Genomic DNA, 23,680 nt, shown 5'->3' on the forward strand with positions numbered 1-23,680 from the left:
ACCTAATGCAAGATCATTGTCATCACATATTGCACAGGAATGCTTTGAACAACTATCACATGTCTATCACAAGTGAAAATAAAAATAATAATAAATATGGGTCAAACAACCTAAATCTACTCTTAAAAATCTTGATGTTGATTCATCTGTTTCAGATTATAAAGAAATGAAGTTTTAAGAAGTAGTGATGTCTGTATATAAATCTTAATCTCAAAAGCATCGAAATAAATTTGATTTTCTTTACAGTAGGAACATATTTGATTGTTGAAAAAATTGAATTGTTTTTCAGATTAAACTAGAAGCAGACAAAAGTTTGGGTTTCTATATCACATTAGCTTAAAACCAAGCACATAAAATTGTATAAGTATACACAATTTGTAAAATTTCTCTTGGAAAACTTCAACCTTATGAAAACATAAAAAACAAGAGCACCGCCTTGCGGGTGCAGACCGCTCATCTATTTTTCTTTTTAAAGGTGAAGGGACTCTCAATTTCAATCACAAAGGAGGGAGGGGTGGAGTGAAGAGGGGTGTACAGTGTGGGGGTGTGGTCATTTATAACATTATCTTAAAAAAATTCGGGGGGGGGGGGGGGGGAGGGGATTCTTGGGTGCGATGGTTGGACGGTATTTCAAAATTAAAATAATGAAAATATCTATTTGTGTTTTTTAAGTGTTTCAAAAAAAAAATTTGGTGGGGGTGGGGGGGGGGGTGGGGGTGGGTATAGTGTGAGGGTGTGGTGGTCATTTGTGAGATGATCTTTAAAAAAAAAAAAAAAAAAAACTTGGGGGGGGGCGGGGGGGGGAGGGCGTGGGGGATGGTTTGGGTGGAGTCTATTGTGGTATGTCAGATAAGAGTTGTTTTGTCAGAGTATCAATCAAATCTAATCATAAATAAAAAAAGTTATGGCAATTTTAGCAAAATTTAATAATTTGACCTTGAGAGTCAATGTCATTCAAAGGTCAAGGTAAAATTCAACTTGCCAGGTACAGTAACCTCATGATAGCATGAAAGTATTTGAAGTTTGAAAGCAATAGCCTTGATACTTTAGAAGTAAAGTGGATCGAAACACAAAAAATGACAACCAGAGTTATGCAACTTGTCCTTTTACTGTCCCCTTATGATAGTTTGCAAGTGTTCCAAGTATGAAAGCAATATCTATGATACTTTAGGGGTAAAGTGGACCAAAACACAAAACTTAACCAAATTTTCGATTTTGTAAGTATAAAGGGCCCATAATTCCGTCCAAATGCCAATCAGAGTTACATAACTTTGCCTGCACAGTCCCCTTATGATATTTAATAAGTGATACAAGTATGAAAGCAATAGCTTTGATACTGTAGGAATAAAGTGGACCTAAACACAAAACTTAACCAAAATTTTCAAGTTTCTAAGTATAAAAAGGGCACATAAATCTGTCAAAATGCCAGTCAGAGTTACATAACTTTGCCTGCACAGTCCCCTTATGATAGTTAGTAAGTGTTGCAAGTATGAAAGCAATAAAATGGACCTAGACACAAAACTTAACCAAAATTTTCAATTTTCTAAGTATAAAAAGGGCACATAATTCTGTCAAAATGCACGCCAGAGTTATCTTACTTTGCCTGCCCAGTCCCCTCATGATAGTTAGTAAGTGTACCAAGTTTTAATGCAATAGCATTGATACTTTCTGAGAAAAGTGGACCTAAACGCAAAACTTAACCGGACGCCGATGCTGACGCCAAGGTGATGACAATAGCTCATAATAAAAAAAAAAAAATAGATGAGCTTACAAGAGATGTGTTTTTTTCAGAAACACAATGCCCCCTATTGCGCTGCTTTGAAGCCATATATTTAACCTTTGACCTTGAAGGATGACCTTGACCTTTCACCACTCAAAATGTGCAGCTCCATGAGATACACATGCATGCCAAGTATCAAGGTTAAAGTTTTAGGTTAAAGTTTTGATGACAGACAGACAGAATGACAGACAGACAGGCCAAAAACAATATTCCCCGATCATTCGTCCGGGGGCATAAAAATCTTCAAAATATACTTACAAAACTTTAAACCTCAAAAACAGACACCTACGTTTTTTTAACACCCAAATTCTGAAAACAAACAAAATCTACAAAACATTATAAAATCAAAAACATACATGAATCACAGCTTCAGTTTGACTAAGAACTAAAAAAGAACTTGCGGGCTGCAACCAGAAACACGGTGGCTACTCCAAACCCCACAGTCCACTTGACGATCCTCAAAGAAAACTGTCGCGCCTTGGTTAAGTTCCTACGCCGACCAGCCTGCAACGTTTGCACATCTGAAGCAGTAACCAGTTGAGGTCGAAGGTCGTAGAGGACCTCAATAGCTGCGCGACATCCCGCCTGCACAGCTCCGCTCATGAAGCCACACCATACAGTGGCCGACTCTGTACCAGCCAGGTGGATCCTGACCAATGGAAAAAGAGAGAATTAAAATATGATCAGAGGATCCTGACCAATGGAAACAAAGAGAATTAAAGCATGATCAGAGGATCCTGACAAATGGAAACAGAGAGAATTAAAGTATTATCAGAGGATCCTGACCAATTGAAACAGAGAGAATAAAAGAATAATCAGAAGATCCTGACCAATGGAAACATAGAGAACTAAAGCATGATCAGAGGATCCTGACCAATGGACACAGAGAGAACAAGCAAATACGTTGAATTGATATCCCCCGCCAATACACTTCTGGACACAAAAGTTGTGACCTTTGACCTCAATGTGTGACCTTGACCTTAGCCCCTAGGAATATGGGTTTTGAATATGAAGCACCCCAAGATGATTGTGAACAACTATGGCAAGTTTCATGGCCCTGGCTCATGTGTTTATGGAGATAAAGCACTAAGCTTATATTAAAAAGCATTTTTTCAAGATACAAAGGGCGATAACTCTGTTATTAACAGATGGTGTACAATGCCATTTGGTGTGCATCATCCTCTTATCCATATCTATACTAATACCAAGTTTCAATGAAATCTGCCAAAGCACTTCCAAGATTTGGCTCCGGACACAAAAGTGCCGGACGGACGGATGGAAGGACGGACAACGCCAAAACAATATCCCTCCGCCTATGGCGGCGGATAATTTAAGTATATCAGAGGATCCTGACAAATGAAAACAGAGAGAATTAAAGAATGATCAGAAGATCCTGACCAATGGAAACATAGAGAATTAAAGCATGATCAGAGGATCCTGACCAATGGAAACATAGAGAATTAAAGAATGATCAGAAGATCCTGACCAATAAAAACATAGAGAATTAAAGCATGATCAGAGGATCAGAGGATCCTGACCAATGGAAACAGAGAGAATTAAAGTAGTATGATCAGAGGATCCTGACATATGAAAACAGAGAGAATTAAAGAATGATCAGAAGATCCTGACCAATGGAAACATAGAGAATTAAAGCATGATCAGAGGATCCTGACCAATGAAAACTGAGGGAATTAAAGTATGATCAGAGGATCCTGACCAATGGAAACATAGAGAATTAAAGCATGATCACAGGATCCTGACCGATGGACACATAGGGAATTCAAGTATGATCAGAAACATGAATGATGTACTCACAAGGTGAATCCACTGACTAGGCATTATTGTTCCTAATGACTGAAGCAATCAGGATGTTTGTGTACTCAACAACATAAATGACGTATTTGAATTAGGAGGTCACTGAAATGCTAGTTTTTCCATAAAACTTTGGGAATGGAACTGGTTAAAATGGATAAACATTTACAAACAAATATCACTTTGTTTGGAATCTAAAAGGACATAAAAGAGAATTACATGAATTTACACTAAAATTGTTGAATTTATTCCTGTCCTTGTCCTTAGGTCAGGCAATCATGTTTCAAAAGTCACTTTCTCTTATTTGCTTAGTTTTGAACACGTGCATGTTTTATTACTGTTCCCCAACTTGCATGAGAGACACAGGTGTGCACTATTTCAGACTTGATCTCATCCCTGCAAATATCTCTTACCTATCAAATGATTCTCTGAGCCCCGGTGCATAGTGCCTCATGGCCCCTGGCCCCACTATGCTCACTGGGGCGCCCTCATTGAAGGGTTCAATGTCCCATATCTTCTCCTGGAAGTCTAAGTATGCATACACCTCATCTCCGAAAAACTCTGCAAGACTTTTCAGAACAGCTGATCTCCGACTCTCCAACTACAATTCAATGAATTCACAGATTCTTGAATCAGCTGGGGAGTTTTTCAGTCAAATATGATCAGGTATGCAATTAAAACCCTGTCTGATCATTTGAAGCAAAGTTTCAAGAATGATATTGATATTTTTATTTATTTAACTAGTATTATACAAGTTGTAATGCATAGTTTCCAAAAATGAATGCAAATGGCCCCATTCAGTAAACAAAAGGTCTGTACAATCTGTTTCTGCCACCGTATTGCCCCCATACACAGATAGGTAAACTAAAGCCCTGTACCATTACACTACATGTAACTTACCGACTGTTTCTGCCACTGTACAGCCTGCAGTCCCCCAATAAACCCCAAAAGCGCAGGCTGCTGGTTACACGAGGTGGCGTCGTACACAATACCTACTGGCCCCATCTCACATCCAAGGCACGTTGTAGGACCCCCATTGCTCACAACCTCACCAGAGCAGCCAGCTGTTCGCCAGAATGCCTGCATCAGAGTTTTTTGTTTGGTTTACTTTATTTCAATACATTCAACAGTACTTCATTGATATTCAGGCATTCAGTTTTCATACTTTTCCTTTAAAAGCTGGTTTACCAGTAATATCTGCAAATACTCATACTAGACAATAAAGAATTCCTACAAAAATCAGAGTTGGGGAGGGGAAAGCCGCGCATATTATTTCATGACCAAGCCCATACAAAGGATATGGCATGAACTGAACAAGCTCTATACAAACTAAGACAGAAGGCCTTTCAGTGTGCGGAAAAGGTCTGATGTTTAGTTTGTTTAATTTGTTTGAAGAAACAGCTCATCATAACAATTATCACATCTTTTCCTGGCAAAGCCTGGCTAATCTTAGTAGTTTACCAGAAGAACAAAGAGCACACATATAACTATGGAGACAAACCATGTAAAATGGTACTTGTAATCAATGAATCAATAACTCAATAAGAAATTCAACATTTTCTTGAATAAATGAGCTAACTTCACATACAATAAAATTACTTTAAACGAAGAATTAATCACTAATTGCGATTATTGCAATTATTTATACCATAATGCATTTTTAAAAATGGAGATTACACAATGAAAATAGCTAAAAGGAAGTGATGATATACACATACCTGTGAGAAAGTGATGATAAATTTGATAATATTTGAAGGTGGCATTCTCTTAGTAATTTCCCTTGTGTCAACTGGCAAGATGGGGTGGATATCAACCTTGCCTAAAGTAGAAATAAGTTCTTTTGTAAAAGCAAGAAATCTTATCGAATAAAAAATAATAATTTATTATCACATTACCCATAACTTGAAAAAAACAAACAAAGATGTCCCTGCTTTATGTCACTGGAACAAAAAGCAATTGCTTTGAGACAGACAGAATGTAAACAGTTCCCTCAGCATGCATGTTACAGTCGTTGTTACTGTTGATTCACCACTGATTTTTTTCCTTCTTATAGGGTACCCGTAAAAGGTACTTTCCCAATTGAAAAAAAACTACAATAATTTCCATTTCTGACAAAAATTTCCAAACCAAGAAAATATTCGTAAATTCTGTTCCAAAAGTGCATTATCTGCATGTTTACAAATAAATTGAGCACCGAAACTGAACATCTCCAGCCAAAATTCAAGTGAATGAATATTCTTTATAAGATTTATACAAAGCAATTAAAAAGACCCAATATTCCCAGTCTGAAGATTTCACGACGGGAATTTTCCTTTTCAGGGTTTTTAGCGTGAATTTTTCCCAAATGGTATGGTAATGGTACTTTCCCCAATTGGAGAAAATGTCTGCTCACCTAAAGCATATGTCACAAATGTGACATTACCTTAAGGAAAAGCAACATAGTTGGTGCACACAACATGTTATCTTGAGATGATGAAAAATTTTCCCAAATAAAAACAGAAAATAAAAGAGAGCTAAAATAAACTAAAGCTTTATCACAGACATGACAAATACCCCCACATGCCACATTGACACAGAATATTTTGCATGTTGTCTTCACAAAAAACAGCGGACACCATGCTCAATGTTTAAAACGCACTAAGTGACCCCGTGACCAAGTTTTTGACCTGGCATGGCCAATCTTGGCCTAGACATCATCTAGATACAACTTCTGACCAAGTTTGGTGAAGCTTGGATGAAAACTACTTGAATTAAAGAGCAGACACCATGCTCAATGTTAAAAACGCACTAAGTGACCCCGTGACCTAGTTTTTTACCCGGCATTACCCATATTTCGAACTTGACCTAGACATCATCTAGATACAACATCTGACCAAGTTTGGTGAAGATCTGATGAAAACAACTTGAATTAGAGAGCGGACACTTAATACAGACCGACCGACCGACAGACAGACAAGCTCACTCCTATATACCCCCCTAAACTTCGTTTGTGGGGGTATAAATATGAGCAGAAAAAATACGTCGTATTTATGTTAACACTCATGAAATTTTACTGCGCACTTCCTCCAATGCGAGTAAATATGTCAATAGTTGTGTAAAAATAATATATTCACATTCAGTATCTTGAAATATTTGTTTTAATTTGGATACCAGTATACAATTATTAAATTTTCAATTGAGAAATTTAATTGTTTTTAACCAATTTTTTTGTTTAAATATTTTTCTATAGAATACTGCGAGAGTATTGTGATTTGTAAGTGTTCATTGTTCAGTGTTGTGTTATTTATTTTGCATTTTATTTTTCCAATTATCTAAATGTCAATAAACTTGAGTCAATGAAATGATGTTTCGGTGCTATGAGTCTCAATCTGGTACTGCAAGTTTTTGACCGAACGTCCTGTAGACTTTAAATACTTTTGGGAATGTATGTTTTACATGCCTTTTTGCTTTACATGTTCTGTTTCAATGCTCATTTTAATTGTTAACTTACAGATAATGCGCTTTGAGAAAAAATTGACGCAACTTTATTCCTTTTGGGAATTTTGCAGACGTCAAAAAGGAATTTTATTCTTCAATTGGGAAAGTGCCTTTACAAAGAAAGAGAACAAGAAACCGTCGGAGACGGGTGATGCTCCCATAAGTTTTTTTTGTCACAATATTGCACTATATATTCAGATAAAAGGAAACGTCTTGAGGGGCATAACATAGGACAAAATAACACCATGCATGGTTTAACAACTTAAAAATTTCAAAGGGCCATAACTCTCTAAATTAATCATCTAACCAGAACCCACTAATAACATGCACATCTCCTCAAAGTAGTTGAGCTTCCCATAAAGCTTCATTGTATTCCAGTCAGTAGTTGGGCAGAAATAGCCCGGACAAGAATTGCACTATATGTACAGTTTATAGAAAATTTCAAAGGGCCATAACTCTGTGAAAAATCATCCAACTAGAACCAGCTGATAATAGTCACATCTCCTATTGGTAGTGAAGCTTCCCATAAAGTCTCATTGAATTCCCGTAATAAGTTGCTGAGAAATAGCTCGGACAAGAATTGCACTATATGTACAATGGAAAATTTCAAAGGGCCATAACTGTGTGAAAAATCATCCGACAAAAACCAGCTGATAATATGCACATCTCTTGGTAGTGAAGCTTCCCATAAAGTTTCATTCAATTCCCGAAATAAGTTGCTGAGAAATAGCTCCGACAAGAATTGAACTATATGTACAGTGGAAAATTTCAAAGGGCCATAATTATAACTCTGTGAAAAATCATCCGACCAGAACAGGCTGATAATATGCACATCTCCTCTTGGTAGTGAAGCTTCCCATAAAGTTTCATTGAATTCCGGTCATTAGTTGCTGTGAAATAGCCCGAACAAGAATTGCACTATATGTACAGTTAATGGAAAATTTCAAAGGGCCATAACTCTGTGAAAAATTATCCGACCAGAACACGCTGATAATATGCACATCTCCTCTTGGTAGTGAAGCTTCCCATAAAGTTTCATTGAATTCTGGTCATTAGTTACTGAGAAATAGCCCGGACAATAATTGTGCACGGACGGACGGACGGACAGACGAAGCGGCGACTATATGCTCCCCCCCCCCCCAAATTTTTTGGGGCAGCATAAAAATGTGACATATTCTTCCATTGCAAACAATGTAATTGTACTTAACAACAAGAGCTGTCACCATAGGATGACTTATGCCCCCTATAAACGCTTGATAGAAGTTATGAGCTTTTTTCAAAACCTAAACGCAGATTTGAAACCTAAACACGGACCCTAAGTTCAAGGTCAAGGTCACAGGGGTCAAAATTTGTGTGCGTATGGAAAGGCCTTGTCCATATACACATGCATACCAAATATGAAGGTTAGATCTCAAGGGACATAGAAGTTATGAGCATTTTTCGAAACCTAAACGCAGATTTCGAAACCTAAACGCGGACCCTAACTTCAAGGTCAAGGTCACAGGGGTCAAAATTTGTGTGCGTATGCAAAGGTCTTGTCCATATACACATGCATACCAAATATGAAGGTTATATCTCAAGGGACATAGAAGTTATGAGCATTTTTCAAAACCTAAACGCAGATTTCGAAACCTAAACGCGGACCCTAAGTTCAAGGTCACAGGGGTAAAAATTTGTGTGCGTATGGAAAGGCCTTGTCCATATACACATGCATACCAAATATGAAGGTTATATCTCAAGGGACATAGAAGTTATGAGCATTTTTCGAAACCTAAACGCAGATTTCGAAACCTAAACGCGGACCCTAAGTTCAAGGTCACAGGGGTAAAAATTTGTGTGCGTATGGAAAGGCCTTGTCCATATACACATGCATACCAAATATGAAGATTATATCTCAAGGGACATAGAAGTTATGAGCATTTTTTGAAACCTAAACACAAAGTGTGACGGAGAGACAGACAGACAGACGGACAGTCCGATCACTATATGCCCCCTTTTCTTCGAAAGGGGGCATAAAAATATGCAACTTATAGGAGATACACAAAAGACCTACTCATTTGCATAGGAGGTATTGCAAGAATCAGCTTGTGACATGTGTAGGTGTGGCCAGTCTTGGTTGTCACAGTTACCACATTTCCAGACTGCTGCACAGAGGCTACCGGTTCTCCAAGTCTCACTTTCTCCTTTCCTATCCGCTCCATTAGCTTGAAACAAATCTGCTGGGAACCACCCTTTAAGGAAAACAACACCAAAATGAACTGCAGAACTAAATGAAAAACATGACATACAAGATGGGTATTGATGCAAAGCATCAAAGGGCGTCGGGAATTTCAGTGTGAAAGGCACTCAATGAAGTTACATGGAGCGATTTTTTTCTACAGTAAATATTAATATATTGGCAGATTATTTTCATTTGTGTCATAACCCCCAAATAACCATTATCTATGATGTTGTGTTATAACCCCCAAATAACCATTATCTATGATTTTGTGTTGTAACCCCCAAATATTCCATTGTTCATTTTATTAACCTTGGTTTCCTTTTTTTACTGGCGTCCGTGTGCAATTTTCATTAATGGAACAGAACTGTGTAGGTTTTAAAAAATCACCTAAAAAAGTCCATACCAAAGGGTCCATACCACCTGGATAGTAATATGTGTCGCGCTTCGCGCTCTATATGTGGTTCTTAAAAAAAACTCTGAGGAGTGCTCGACTCTAGGGAAACGGGTTGCTAGGACACAGCTCCTCCTTGATAAGCGGCTGCTTCCTTACTCACAACTCATTGTTACAATCAATAATATGTGTTGCACTTTGCCCTCTATATGTGGTAGGGATAGTACTTAGGGCCTATGATAGACAACCATAAACAAGAACAAAAATACATGCAAAATAGATGTGTTGTTTGCATTTATTTGTTAATATAAAAACACGTGTATTTTTTTATAAGATATTTAAGAGATGTAAGAAATTTTAATTAACTTTGTCACCACGCTGCATCCATTAATTTTAATAAAAATGTGCAACGTTGTATTTAGGTCGCATTAAAACGCAGTATTTTTAAATTCTATTAAAAATATTATGAATAAATTAAAAAATATAATATATATAATATATAAATAAAATAAAAATAAATAAAATAAATAATATATTAAAAAAATGCCTCCCCGCCTAGGAATCAAACCCACCAACTCCCGATTGCTAGGCGGACACCTTATCCACTACACCACGGCGACTGTTGAAGGTTTCAGACAAAAATGTTGTCTATTTATTTAAAGTTTCACCGGTTCGCGTATTTGCCCAGTCCCTGTGATCTTTTATAAGTGCCCAGTCCGTGTGTTTAGCTATTAATTAAAAGAATTAACTTTGCATTATTGGCAATAAATGTTGTAATAAATATAATAGGCACAAATGCAGTACTTATTTACACTAATTTGCATAAAAAATCACCACTATGCAAGATATTCTTAAAACAAAAATATATAGAGAGAATAATAGGCAAGTGTTGATTATAGATCAGGTTTATCATGCGAGGCTTAGAAAACAAAAAGCACGAGCCTTGGCAAGTGCTTTTTTGTTTTCGTGCCGAGCATGATAAACCTGATCTATAATCAACACTAAACTATTATTCTATTTATCCCACTTTTTATTTTGTAAACATTTTTGTCTAAACAAAATTAGTTTGACTGGATAATGTCGCTGGATTTATGGCGCCATTTCGTCGAAATATTGACGTCATTTCCTGTCATTGATTATAGATGATATTTAATCAATGGGGCTTTAATCAATTGAATTCGCTGTAAAAGTGGGATAAACATTGATCCGTACAATAACTGCACCTCCTTTAAGCGAAAAAAAAATGCATTACATACTAGTCGCCGCTCTCCAGAGCGACGCCAATAAATACAAATCAATGAATCTACAGACATTGAAAACACTATGTTTAAATTTTTTCAAATGTATGGTCACTTTATAAATGTAGGGTTACACCTTTAAAGGCAATTCCCCATGACATGTGCCTAACTGAAAATTCTTTTGTTAAATACCCCCCCCCCCCCGATACTGTCCCTAATTTTTCTCATATATTGACTGAACTGTAAGACAAAAACCTGTGAGGTGTACTAAGACGCTTAACATCAGAAGCATGCAAAAAAACAATATAGGGTCTCTTGAATGTTGCTCCATCACTGCAACACAAGTATTTTGGGATGACAACAATATGGGCAAGATGACCAGTGCCTGATGAAATATGGGCGGCATCTAAGGTGGAAAATATCCAAGAGGATATCAACTTTAGGTACACAAGCAGTTAAGAGCTAATTACAGCACACAGCCCTTAAATTATGGCCAGTAACAAATTGCCAAACATTGTGACATGGCACAAAAATATACAACCCAACACACAAATACAACGCCAACATACAAACATGAATAAAACTGTGTCACAGCTTTGAAATAGTCAATCCAATGCTGACAACAAATGTAGGTAAAGTACATAGGTGACACGATCTGGGAAAACAGGTTTTAAATTAGTGCATCTGCTTAAAGTGTTGTCCCAGATTAGCTTGTGCAGTATTAACAGGCTAATCAGGGGCGACACTTTCCTATTTGACGGTATTTTTCAATTAAAGTAAATTTCTCATTCAAGAAGTTCCAGTTTAAATGGAACGACACTCTACGAAAATGCATTAAGCCCCATTTCACAGAGCAAGGCTTATATAACAAGAGCACGCCTAGCGGGTGCAGACCGCTCATCTATTTTTCTTTTTAAAGGTGAAGTGACATATCTCAATACTTCAATCAAGAAGGGGGAGGGGTGGGGATGGAGAGGGGTGTATAGTGTGGGGGTGTGGTCATTTATTACATTATCTTTCAAAACTGGAAAACAAAACAAAAAAAATTTTTTTTTGGGGGGGGGGGGGGGGTAGGGGGGTTATTGGGTGGGTGGACAGTCTTTCAAAAATAAAAATAAATATTTGTGTTTTTTTTAAGCCATGTTTCAAAAAAGAAAATAAACTATTTATTTTTTTTTGGGGGGGGGGGGGGGGGCGGTGGGTTGAGAGGGGGTATAGTGTGGGGGTGTGGTCATTTATTAGATTATCTTTCAAAAATAAGAAAAACATGGAACAGAAAAAAAATTGTGGGGGGATTCTGGGGTGGGGCGTGAAGGATAGTTTGGGTGGAGTCTATTGTGGTATGTCAGGTAAGTGTTGTTTTGTCACAGTATGAATCAAATCTGATCATAAATAAAGAAGTCATGGCAATTATAGCAAAATTTAATACTTTGACCTTGACAGTCAATTTCAACATTTCAAAGGGCCATAACTCTGTAAAAAATCATCCGACCAGAACCTGCTGATAATATGCACATCTCCTCTTGGTCGTGAAGCTTCTATAAAGTTTCATTGAATTCCGGTCATTAGTTGCTGAGAAATAGCCCGGACAAGAATTGCACTTTATGTGCAGTTAATGGAAAATTTCAAAGGGCCATAACTCTGTGAAAAATCATCCGACCAGAACCTGCTGATAATATGCACATCTCCTCTTGGTAGTGAAGCTTCCCATAAAATATCATTGAAGTGCGGTCATTAGTTGCTGAGAAATAGCCCGGACAAGAATTGCACTATATGTACAGTTAATGGAAAATTTCAAAGGGCCATAACTCTGTGGAAAAATCATCCGACCAGAACCTGCTGATAATATGCACATCTCCTCTTAGTGAAGCTTCCCATAAAGTTTCATTGAATTCCGGTCATTAGTTGCTGAGAAATAGCCCGGACAAAAATTGTGCACGGGCGGACAGACAGAAGGACGGACAGACAGACGAAGCAGCGACTATATGCTCCCCCCAAAATAAATTTTGGGGGAGCATAATAAAGTGGACCTAAACACATAACTTAACAAATGTTCATTTTTTAAAGTATAAAACGGGCACATAATTCTTTCAAAATGCAAGCCAGAGTTATCTAACTTTGCCTGCCCAGTCCCCTCATGATAATAAGTAAGTGTGCCATGTTTGAATGCAATAGCTTTGATATTTTATGAGAAAGGTGGACCTAAACACAAAACTTAAACGGATGCCGACGCAGACGCCGACGCTCATGTGATGACAATAGCTCAATTTTTTTTTCAAAAAATAGATGAGCTAAAAATGTGCTTACCTTGATCTTGTACTCCTGTGCAGTGTTCTCCGTGGCCTCAATGAGGTTCCTGATGTTACCTGCAGACGCCACGTAGGACAGGAAGTACAGTAGGGACACCTGGGATAGCTCCGCCCCCAGCATTGTACGGATACATGAACGCATAAGGTCCTTAACATCTGTTAACAAAATAAAATGTCCCCCAAAATATACTTTGGTTACAATCTGTCTACAAAACATATTATTAATCATGCTTTGTCTGAAAGGACACTATCTGCTATGAAGTACCACTTTTTTATATCTTGGATAATATCTACCTTTGGAGGTGTTTAAACATGACACAATGATTTATTATTTAGTTAATTTATACAGTTTCCTAACATCCCTTGCATTTACCGCACATACTTACAAGCAGGGATCATATTTTTTTCGGATGTGTCGGTCCTAGACCGATTGGGGTCATGAAAGACCAATTGAAAATCTCAAACAGTCGGTCCGATTCTGTTTGCTAAAATTCCCATGTCATGAAATCGATTACACACGGCACATGCTAACACACCCTAATGACATTCTTATCTCGATTAGGTGTGATAAACCATTCACTGAAGTCTCTAAACTGGTCAGGACCGGTTTATTGCACATCAGACTAAGATTCAAAAACTTGTGAACAGCGGACTAAACACGCGTCCGAAATTAATGAGGGTGGTCGAAAAATTTTCAAACTGAAAAAATCGCAAAACAATTTAGTTAAGGCCTGTGATGTACATATCAATTGATTATTGGTGTGATTGTGTGTCTATTGATAGTTGTTCATTGTTATAGCGGTTTCTCTGTTTTGTCTGCTTATGTGACTGCACTGGTTTAATTATAATCGGTCTTCGACATTAATTGACGTGCATGTGCTACAAAACAATATGTTGGGATTGTAATGTATTGTTATCACTGTAAACTGTAATAAATTTAATAATATCTGAGGTAGAAGTGAAAACTTTCATATTAACAAAGAAGAAAATCGTCTATGGGTTATTCTGCAATAATTATGGGCGGACCTTATACACTGATAGCAAGCGCTGTAACGAAACAAAACATGCCGCAACATTTTCCACCAGCGTAATAATCCGGTAATACAATTATGAATGAAAGTCGCGGATCAAATCGACAGAACAGCCGAACGTTATTTTTATGGGCGGAACATCACATAAAATAGTACACAAGAAAAATAATATACATTGTACAAATCTTTAGTAAAAAAGTGTTAGAATTGAAATAATTCGTGTACTTTATAGTTTGTTGTTGAATAGCCCATGACCGGAAGTTTAGATGCGTGGTTTCAAATCAATCGTGCTTTGCACTCTTGATTCAATCCCTATGCATCTAAACTATCGGCCGTGGGTTATTCGACAACAAACTATAAAGTACACAAATTATTTCTTAATTATTTCGTTTTGTTTTTGTCAGTAGCCAACCTACGCACAGACATTTGTTTGGTTCAGTGCATGTTTGTAAGCTATTATCGAGTCGACAACAATTTTAAACATCGGACTTACACAGATGAATAATATTGACAACGATGAAAAAAGTCAGATAAAACAGCACGTGAAACAACAATGAAATAGTAAATGATAAAACCAGTTGAGAAAACTCATATGTTGCGTTTAAAAAAATGCCTACGGGAATTTTACTTGTACATTATTATACCACCTTAATGAATGGCAAAATCAATGGTATATATTTTAATGTAATTTGTCATGATTTCGGATATAAATTTTCGGATACTTTTTCCCCATTTATTAGCAGACCAATTGATGTTGCGGGAAAATATGATCTCTGCTTACAAGAATGAATTGCTAATCAAGAAATGCAGTTATGCCACAAAATTATATTTTTAACACCGAATATGTTTTCAGATATTTAGCAGAATGAGTATAGATCTTTTTTATCTAAAGAAAGTGAAACCCTTTATCATTTGTTAATCTGTTTAATGGCATTTTCTTTTAAACATTTATTTGTCAAAGGTCCAAATGCATAAGCAGGATTTTCCTCAACATTAACTAACTAACATAAAAGGTACCTTGCCAATCCAATTTTTCTTTTTTTAAAGTTTATTTTATTGAAATATAAGTTGTTGTTGTTTTTCGCAAAAAATAGATACAATCCAAATTAGATTGAAATCAAACCCTATTTTCTTGATTAGATCAGCATCAATACAAAATCTAGTATAATCCAGATTCATAAAATAGCACATTTTTGGATTGAATAAAACAGGCAAAAGGACAGGATTGCAAATTTGCATATAGACAGTCAACGTTTATAATCACCATTTGTAAATCGCATTTCCAAAATATTATAGAGGATGTTGAGGATGTATCAAATGAGAAACTAACAGGTGGGTACATGCCTGTACTCCAGATTGTAGAGTCCACAAAGTTTTCAAGAGTTTGACAATCCCACGCCATGGCATGCTGGCAGGAGAATGGATCTTCTGGACTTATCTCCCCTGAATACTCATCAGTCTGGTAGAGTGGGAGAAATACAAAAACAGTAATTTGAACAACAAATAAGAACAAAGACAGTAACAGCAGAAAACAAGAATATCAGTGAAACTGATGGATGCGCCCCGATGATGCGCTTTGTCAATGTATGTGTTAATAAACACCTAAAAAATCTATTATTAGCCTCGGTGACCTTGACCCAGTGACCTCAAACCTCATCAAAAGGTAGAGGTCCATGCAAGGTACCTATATGCCAAATATGAAAGCGATTGGTAAAGTATTGAAGGCGCTATGAGAAACGGTTGCAAAAGTGTGACGGAAGGAAGTCTATTATTAGCCTTGGTGACCTTGACCTTGACCCCAGTGACCTCAAACCTCATCAAAAGGTAGAGGTCCATGCAAGGTACCTACATGCTAAGTATGAAAGCGATTGGTAAAGTACTGAAGGCACTTTGAGAAACGGTAGCAAAAGTGTGAGGGAAGGAAGTCTATTATTAGCCTCGGTGACCTTGACCTTGACCCCAGTGACATCAAACCTCATCAAAAGGTTGAGGCCCATGCAAGGTACCTATATGCCTAATATGAAAGCGATTGGTAAAGTATTGAAGGCGCTATGAGAAACGGTAGCAAAAGTGTTACGGAAGGAAGTCTATTATTAGACTCGGTGACCTTGACCTTGACCCCAGTGACCTCAAACCTCATCAAAAGGTAGAGGGCCATGCAAGGTACCTACATGCCAAGTATGAAAGGGATTGGTAAAGTATTTAAGGCGATATGAAAAACGGTAGCAAAAGTGTGACGGAAGGAAGTCTATTATTAGCATCGGTGACCTTGACCCCAGTGACCTCAAAAGGTAGAGGTCCATGCAAGGTACCTACATGCCAAATATGAAAGCGATTGGTTAAGTATTGAAGGTGCTATGAGAAACAGTAGCAAAAGTGTGACTGAAGTAAGGAAGTAAGTAAGTAAGTAAGGAAGGAAGGACAAACTGGCAACTATATGCTCCGCAGAAATTTATTTCGGGGAGCATAAAAACACATTCAGAATACTTTACAATGTATAAATCATATTGGCTGATATTCAACAGCAGTTTTTTTCCCTTTGTAATGTGAGTCAGTGTAAAGGCTATGTAAGAAAATGTAGCTCCTAAACTAAGTTAGCTTGCTGTTTCTAAATTCTAGTCTGCATATATGCAGTGTTCAAAGTTAATGTTTTGACAAAAAGTCAATATATTTTGCACATAACTGCTATGTCTCTATTGTTAGAAGCAACTTCACCAAGGTACACTGTAAACCACTTCATTTTAATGTAACAATATTTTGCTGTTATGTTATCATCGGAACAACAGTGGTGGACATTTAAAGCAAGTTTAAAACAAGTTAAACCCACTTTCTTCTGACAATTAACAACAAGCCACTTAAATAATAACTTACATCATGTTACGTGTTCCCAACGCCTAGGGCCGAATATGAATGTACTGCTTTTCATATTACAAGAATAAAAGTATTTATAAGGTATGTTTTTTTTTTTAATTTTACAATTTACATCATCCTTCAAGTAATTCATATGTTTAATTCAGTATGGGAGAATATAATCAAAATTATGAAAGAACAAGGGACAAAATTGTCACAAAACCAGGTTTTCATTGTGAAAAAAAATCTGATAAAGGGAGAAAACTCAAACTGAACTTTTGAAATGAACAAACAAAATTAACCCCCTTTGTAATTTTTTTTTTTTAAATCTATTTTTAGTTGTGGCGACCTTGACATTAGAAATTGACGTGATTCTTTCGTACGACACACCGTCCCATGATGGTGAACAAATGTGCCAAATGATTTTAAAATCTCGAAATGAATGACATAGTTATGGCCAGGACAAGCTCATTTATGGCCATTTTTGACCTTTGAACTCAAAGTGTGACCTTGACCTTGGAGATATCGACGTAATTATTTCGCGCGACACTACGTCCAATGATGGTGAACAAATGTACCAAATGATTTTAAAATCTGACAATGAACGACATAGTTATGGCCCGGACAAGCTTGTTCCGCCCGCCCGCCAGCCAGCCCGCCCGCATTCGCCAATCTAATAACCAGTTTTTTCCTTCGGAAAACCTGGTTAAAAACAGATAAGACAGGTGAGATATACCCTGCATATTTACAAGTTCTACCACTAGTGAACTCAGAAAGAAACCATGTCATGAAACCTTCAAGAACTTACCCGTTTGAGCAATCTATTTAGGTCCAAAAGGCCCAGAAAAGGTAGAGACGGGATGTCGGACAGGTAACTGGACACCCGGTGTTTAGATCCCACCTGCATGTATTTCCGCCCATCAATGTGTTGTGGGTAAACCTCGATACCTAGCTCCTCCAGTAAGGCCATGATGTGTGGCTGGCATCTGAAAAGGTTTCATAAATGCCTTGAAGGTTTACAGGGCCTTCCAAGGATTGTTTTCAGGCAACCCAGTCCTGGGAGGGTTGGATCCTTGAGATGGGTAGCCTCCATCCAATTAACAAAATTGTTACTGAGTACACGCCCAATGACGTTACCTTAGGCGTTTAGGCTTTTTAAAAATATACCTGTAGATTTATTGATGTTTCTTTGTCTGCAATTATATGTGAAACTTATTCTATTCTATGCAAATGAAAATGTATCATATAATCAAAAGCTAGGGTTTGTAGCAAAACCCAGATTCATCCTTTAAGCTAGTATCTACAATTTGATGAAATGTTTTCAAGTTATGAACTCTCAATTATTGTCAGACATGTGTAATAGGAAAACAATTCAAAATACATTGTTATTGAGAGTTTAACTAAGGAAACAAAAGCATTAAGTCTTTAAGCATTTATCACATGATTTTTTTTGCGACACGTTGTCAAGACCCTATATATGGTTACCTGCCAACCCACTGTCCTCCAAGGTCCCATTTGTCTGTGCCATCTCGACTCTTCAAGTCCACTGTCAGAGTCCGACCACCCACTCTTTCTGTGAACAGGCATTTTGGGTAATTGTAATTTTCAAACAAAGTAACGGTACTCTGAACTATCAATGTTCAGCCTAATTGATTGATTTAATTAGAAGTCATGGTAGAAGAAATATTCCACAGCAATAGCTAATTTCAAGCAGGTGCACAACTTGAGTTTCATTCAAATTTAATTTAAAATTGCGTTGTTCCCTACTTACATTGAATCACTTTCCTAAGTTCAAGATCACATATCTATAACAAATAGTTTGTCATACTCAGCAAGAGCTGGCACCATAGGATGACTTATGCCCCCTATAAACGCTTGGTAGAAGTTATGAGCTTTTTTTGAAATCTAAACACAGATTTCGAAACCTAAACGCGGACCCCAAGTTCAAGGTCACAGGGGTCAAAATCTGTGTGCGTATGGAAAGGCCTTGTCCATACACACATGCATGCCAAACAAAAATTGCTATCTGAAGCGACATGGAAGTAATGAGCATTTTTCTAAATCTAAACACAAAGTGTGACGGATGGACAGTCTGATCAATATATGCCCTCCTTTGGGGGCATAAAAATGTCTTAGAATATCAAAATAAATCAGAAAGCCACATAAACTTGAGAGCGGACACCATGCTAAATCCTTGAAATGCACTAAGTGACCCTGTGACCTAGTTTTTGACCTGGCATGACTCATATTTGAACTTGACCTAGATATTGTTTTGATACAACTTCTGACCAAGTTTGGTAAAGATCAGATGAAAACAACTTCAACTAGAGAGCGGACACCATGCTAAATACTTGAAATGCACTAAGTGACCCAGTGACCTAGTTTTTGACCCGGCATGACCCATATTCGAACTTGACCTAGATATTGTCTTGATACAACTTCTGACCAAGTTTGGTAAAGATCAGATGAAAACTACTTCACTTAGAGAGCGGAAACCATGCTAAATCCTTGAAATGCACTAAGTGACCCCGTGACCTAGTTTTTGACAGGGCATAACCCATATTCAACCGTGACCTAGAAATTGTCTAGATACAATTTCTGACCAAGTTTGGTAAAGATGGGACGAAAATTATTTGAATTAGAGATTGCGGACACGAAAAGTGTAACAGACTGACAGAAAGACTGACAGACAGTGCGAAAACTATATACCCCCTTTTCTTCGAAAGGGGGCATAAAAACAATGTGTAATATATATGAATAATAAATATAAATAACACTCTTATAAACTTACATTTTGATACAGAAAACATTGTTATCACACAAAGAATATACAAAGATGTAAGTATCCAAAGTTTGCCCAATTTCAAGGGCACGTATGTTTGAAAACAATATTGCGACATACCGGTACATGAAAATAATATGTTGCAAGTCAATTTGAACATCTACTTGCCCCAGTGAAGAAAGGTTGCCCAATCATTAAGCCTAGGATTTATTAATATGAATGAAAATATCTATATGCAAAACAAGATGTTGTTGCATAAACAATTAAATGTATGCATTGAACTAACAAAAGCTTAAATGAAAGTTTCAAGTAATGTACAAAAGCAATTCATGTGTTTTTTCCTGCAAATCCTCTCTAATAATCAGTTCTATGTCGCCAGGGCCAAAAAAACTTCTTCGCAAGGGGCCTCTTTTTCTTCCCCATAACAAAAAAGGCCCTTTCCCCTGCAAAATGTCTTTAAAATCATACATTTTTCTCTAAGTTTCCAATTTACTTCAGTATTTTTCATTCCCCAATGCCAGAAAATTGTGTCTTTTTTTCCCCGAAAAAAAGGCTGTGGCTCTTTCCCCAAAGTTGATGTTTTGGCCCTGGTCGCAGTTTCAAACTATATTAAACAAGAAACCGTCGGGCACGGGTGATGCTCCCCAAAGTTTTTTTTGTCACAATATTGCACTATATATTCAGATAAAAGGAAACATCTTGAGGGGCATAACTTTGGACAAAATAATACGATGGATGGATTAGTAACTTAAAAATTTCAAAGGGCCATAACTCTCTAAATAAATCATCTAACCAGAACCCACAAATAACATGCGTATCTCCGCAAGCTAGTTACCGTAGGTTTCCACGTATACCGCGCTCCCGTGTATTGCGCGCAGGTTGTTTTTTAAATGCAAAAATGGAGAAAAAAATATTTAAAGACAATAAAACCAGCAAATCAGACCAAAAATGGCCGCCATTTTACTATTGCACAATCCAATAATCCGGGGCGTTGGAAAGCTTAATTAAGCATTCAAAATAGGAAGCGTCATTATGCTTAGGAGCATGGGTTGCATAGCACTATACTTTTCTGACAATTTTGTAATTTTCTAGCAAAAGATTAACAGTCCACATGCATTTCGTGAAAAACGTGAGAAAATAAGAATTAGTGTACATCGTGTGGTTTTTCCTCGGGGAAAGCATGGGCATTACCTGTAAATTTGAATGTCGCATGGGACACAGGGATACAGTTGTTGAGGTACACCACTGTTGAACGTTCAATATTTATACACACAAAATGCAATTGCATATCTTCACGTTCTCAAGTGTCAATTAGTGTCTCATATGTCAATTAGTGTCTTAAAAAGTCGTGGCACATATTACTCAATAGCATCTGCCAATTACGAAGTGCAAAATGACCCCCTTTCGCACCTATCGTTACCCGCAAGAAAGGCCATGCCTGCTCTCCAGAATGTCGACAACAATCCCCATCGGAATTCATCAATAAAGAAGTGTACAAACACAAACAAAGAAATGTCCGCAAGTTTATTCAAACAAATTTATTTTTGACCAAAACTTCTTTTACCGCGTTCATATCTACCAGTAGCGACTTCTTGTTGTTTTGATGATGGCCCCTCAGTCTGTACAATTATAGGGTGCTAGTTTTCTGGAAAAAAACATGGCGGCCATTTTGATTATTTACGATTACACAACATATTTTTTACCAATTTAGCAGCCAGTATAGCGTTGTATCAATGTATAGCGCGCACCCGCTTTTTAATTTGAATTTTGGAGGTAAAACACTGCGCACTATACATGGAAACCTACGGTAAGCTTCCCATAAAGCTTCATTGTATTGCAGTCAGTAGTTGGGGAGAAATAGCCCGGACAAGAATTGCACTATATGTACAGTTTATAGAAAATTTCAAAGGGCCATAAATCTGTGAAAAATCATCCGACCAGAACCGGCTGATAATAGTCACATCTCCTCTTGGTAGTGAAGCTTCCCATAAAGTTTCATTGAATTCCCGTCATTAGTTGCTGAGAAATAGCCCGGACAAGAATTGCACTGTATGTACAGTTAATGGAAAATTTCAAAGGGCCATAACTCTGTGAAAAATCATCCGACCAGAACCTGCTGATAATATGCACATCTCCTCTTGGTAGTGAAGCTTCCCATAAAGTTACTTTGCAGGTTTTTTTTGGGGTTGTGGGGGAAGGGGCCTTTAGCCCTTATGTGGGGGAAATTTTACGCTTGATTTTCCACTTTGGGGGAAAATTGTGCGCGTGGGAATTTTCGCGGCGTTTCCCTTTTTGGGGGATTTGTTTACTTACTCTCTCTCTTATTATTACAATACATTTGTACATGTTTGCACTATATTCATTGTTTTTTTTTATAATTTATTACATTTGGCAAGATTAAATTGAAATAGAATTGAGATATTATAAACATGAGACACATCTTTCTATTAAAAAAAAATAAATAAAAAAATAAAAAAATTCAGGGGGAATTTTTGGTTCTGAAAGGGGAAAAAACCAGCCTAGTTTGGTGGGGGAAGACGCCGATATTCGGCGTCTGTTATATAAGGTAAAAAAAACCTGCTTTGAATTCCGGTCATTAGTTGCTGAGAAATAGCCCGGACAAGAATTGCACTATATGTACAGTTAATGGAAAATTTCAAAGGGCCAGAACTCTGAGAAAAATCATCCGACCAGAACCCGCTGATAAAATGCACAGATCTGCTTCGTAGTGAAGCTTCCCATAAAGTTTAATTGAATTCCGGTCATTAGTTGCTGAGAAATAGCCCGGACAAAAATTGTGCACGGACGGACGGACAGACGAAGCGGCGACTATATGCTCCCCCCCCCCAAAATTTTTGAGGAGCATAAAAAGGCTGTATGTCTAACACGAGATTACTAATAGCAAAAAAATCTGCAGAATGGCACCAGAGAAATGTGGCCATGCAAATTGACTTGCCGGAGGTGATACCTACTATGACAGCTTCAAAGTTGCTGGATTTTTTTAATTTTAATCCAATACCTAGACCCAATCACCAGCCCTAGCAACTTTAATGAACCATGAACTGCATGCATACATGTACCTTTTGCTTCCAACACAAGGACATCCAGCCCAGGGTCTTTCTTCAGAAGAGTATGGGCAGCAGTGAGCCCAGAAATTCCTGCCCCTATCACTATTACATCAACCTCAAGTGCATTCATTGGTGCTGATTGGCAATTATGTACCTGGTGTTAGAAAAATACATGAAGTTTAAGCATATTACAAGAAGTCTAGAGGAGGTCACCTGCTAATTAACAACTATGAAGTTCTTACAGGTACAAGCAACAATCCTTGCTCTCATACACACTTGCAAAATAAGCAAAAATATTTAAAATGAAAGTAATTCATTTCAAAGCTCTAGGAGTGCAAAGAAGCCATGAAACTTCTACAAGTTTTTAGCATAGGTGCAACGCACCTATGCTTAAGGTATAAGCTACATTTCGAAAACCCACATCGATCGGCTGACCATAATGAAGCCTTACCTGATCAAAAATCAGACGAAATATCTATTCAATTTAGTATATGGCAATTCTTACAATTTTTTTTTTTGGAAACGTTTTTCTAACGTTTTCTTCCAAGAATATTGCTGACACCGTTTTTAGTGAATTTTTCTAAGACCGTTTTACGTGAAAAAACCTTCTAAGAAACTAAAACAAATTTTGTTTGTAAAACAATTCTGTTCTTGTTGATAGCGACCTCACACCTAATTTCTATTTCCTTTGTTTAATGTTCTGTGAGAGGTCAAATGTTTA

At 37.3% G+C, this 23,680-nt stretch overlaps 1 protein-coding gene across 1 annotated transcript; it reads right to left on the reverse strand.

Moving 5' to 3' along the window:
* Window positions 1-855: 855 nt before the first annotated feature.
* On the reverse strand, window positions 856-23,109 carry LOC127868780 (probable flavin-containing monoamine oxidase A). Its single transcript, XM_052410851.1, has 10 exons — window positions 22,972-23,109; window positions 18,595-18,682; window positions 17,918-18,095; window positions 15,604-15,718; window positions 13,227-13,384; window positions 9,123-9,300; window positions 5,311-5,411; window positions 4,493-4,672; window positions 4,006-4,193; window positions 856-2,429 (listed from the first exon to the last, which is right to left on the reverse strand). The coding sequence occupies exons 1-10, from the start codon at window positions 23,087-23,089 to the stop codon at window positions 2,159-2,161; spliced, it is 1,575 nt and encodes a 524-aa protein (XP_052266811.1). The 5' UTR covers window positions 23,090-23,109; the 3' UTR covers window positions 856-2,158.
* Window positions 23,110-23,680: the final 571 nt, after the last annotated feature.

This window comes from Dreissena polymorpha, chromosome 2, assembly GCF_020536995.1.
Source record: "Dreissena polymorpha isolate Duluth1 chromosome 2, UMN_Dpol_1.0, whole genome shotgun sequence".
NCBI lineage: Eukaryota > Metazoa > Mollusca > Bivalvia > Myida > Dreissenidae > Dreissena > Dreissena polymorpha.

What these genes read in the sequence shown, in the direction of transcription:
- LOC127868780 (XM_052410851.1), bottom strand. Translation starts at nt 23,089, where the DNA reads ATGAATGCACTTGAGGTTGATGTAATAGTGATAGGGGCAGGAATTTCT. An exon ending in TAAATAGATTGCTCAAACGG is followed by an intron (nt 15,719 to 17,917) that starts GTAAGTTCTTGA and finishes CCACTCTACCAG; the next exon opens with ACTGATGAGTATTCAGGGGA. An exon ending in TTATCATCACTTTCTCACAG is followed by an intron (nt 4,673 to 5,310) that starts GTATGTGTATAT and finishes ACTCTGATGCAG; the next exon opens with GCATTCTGGCGAACAGCTGG.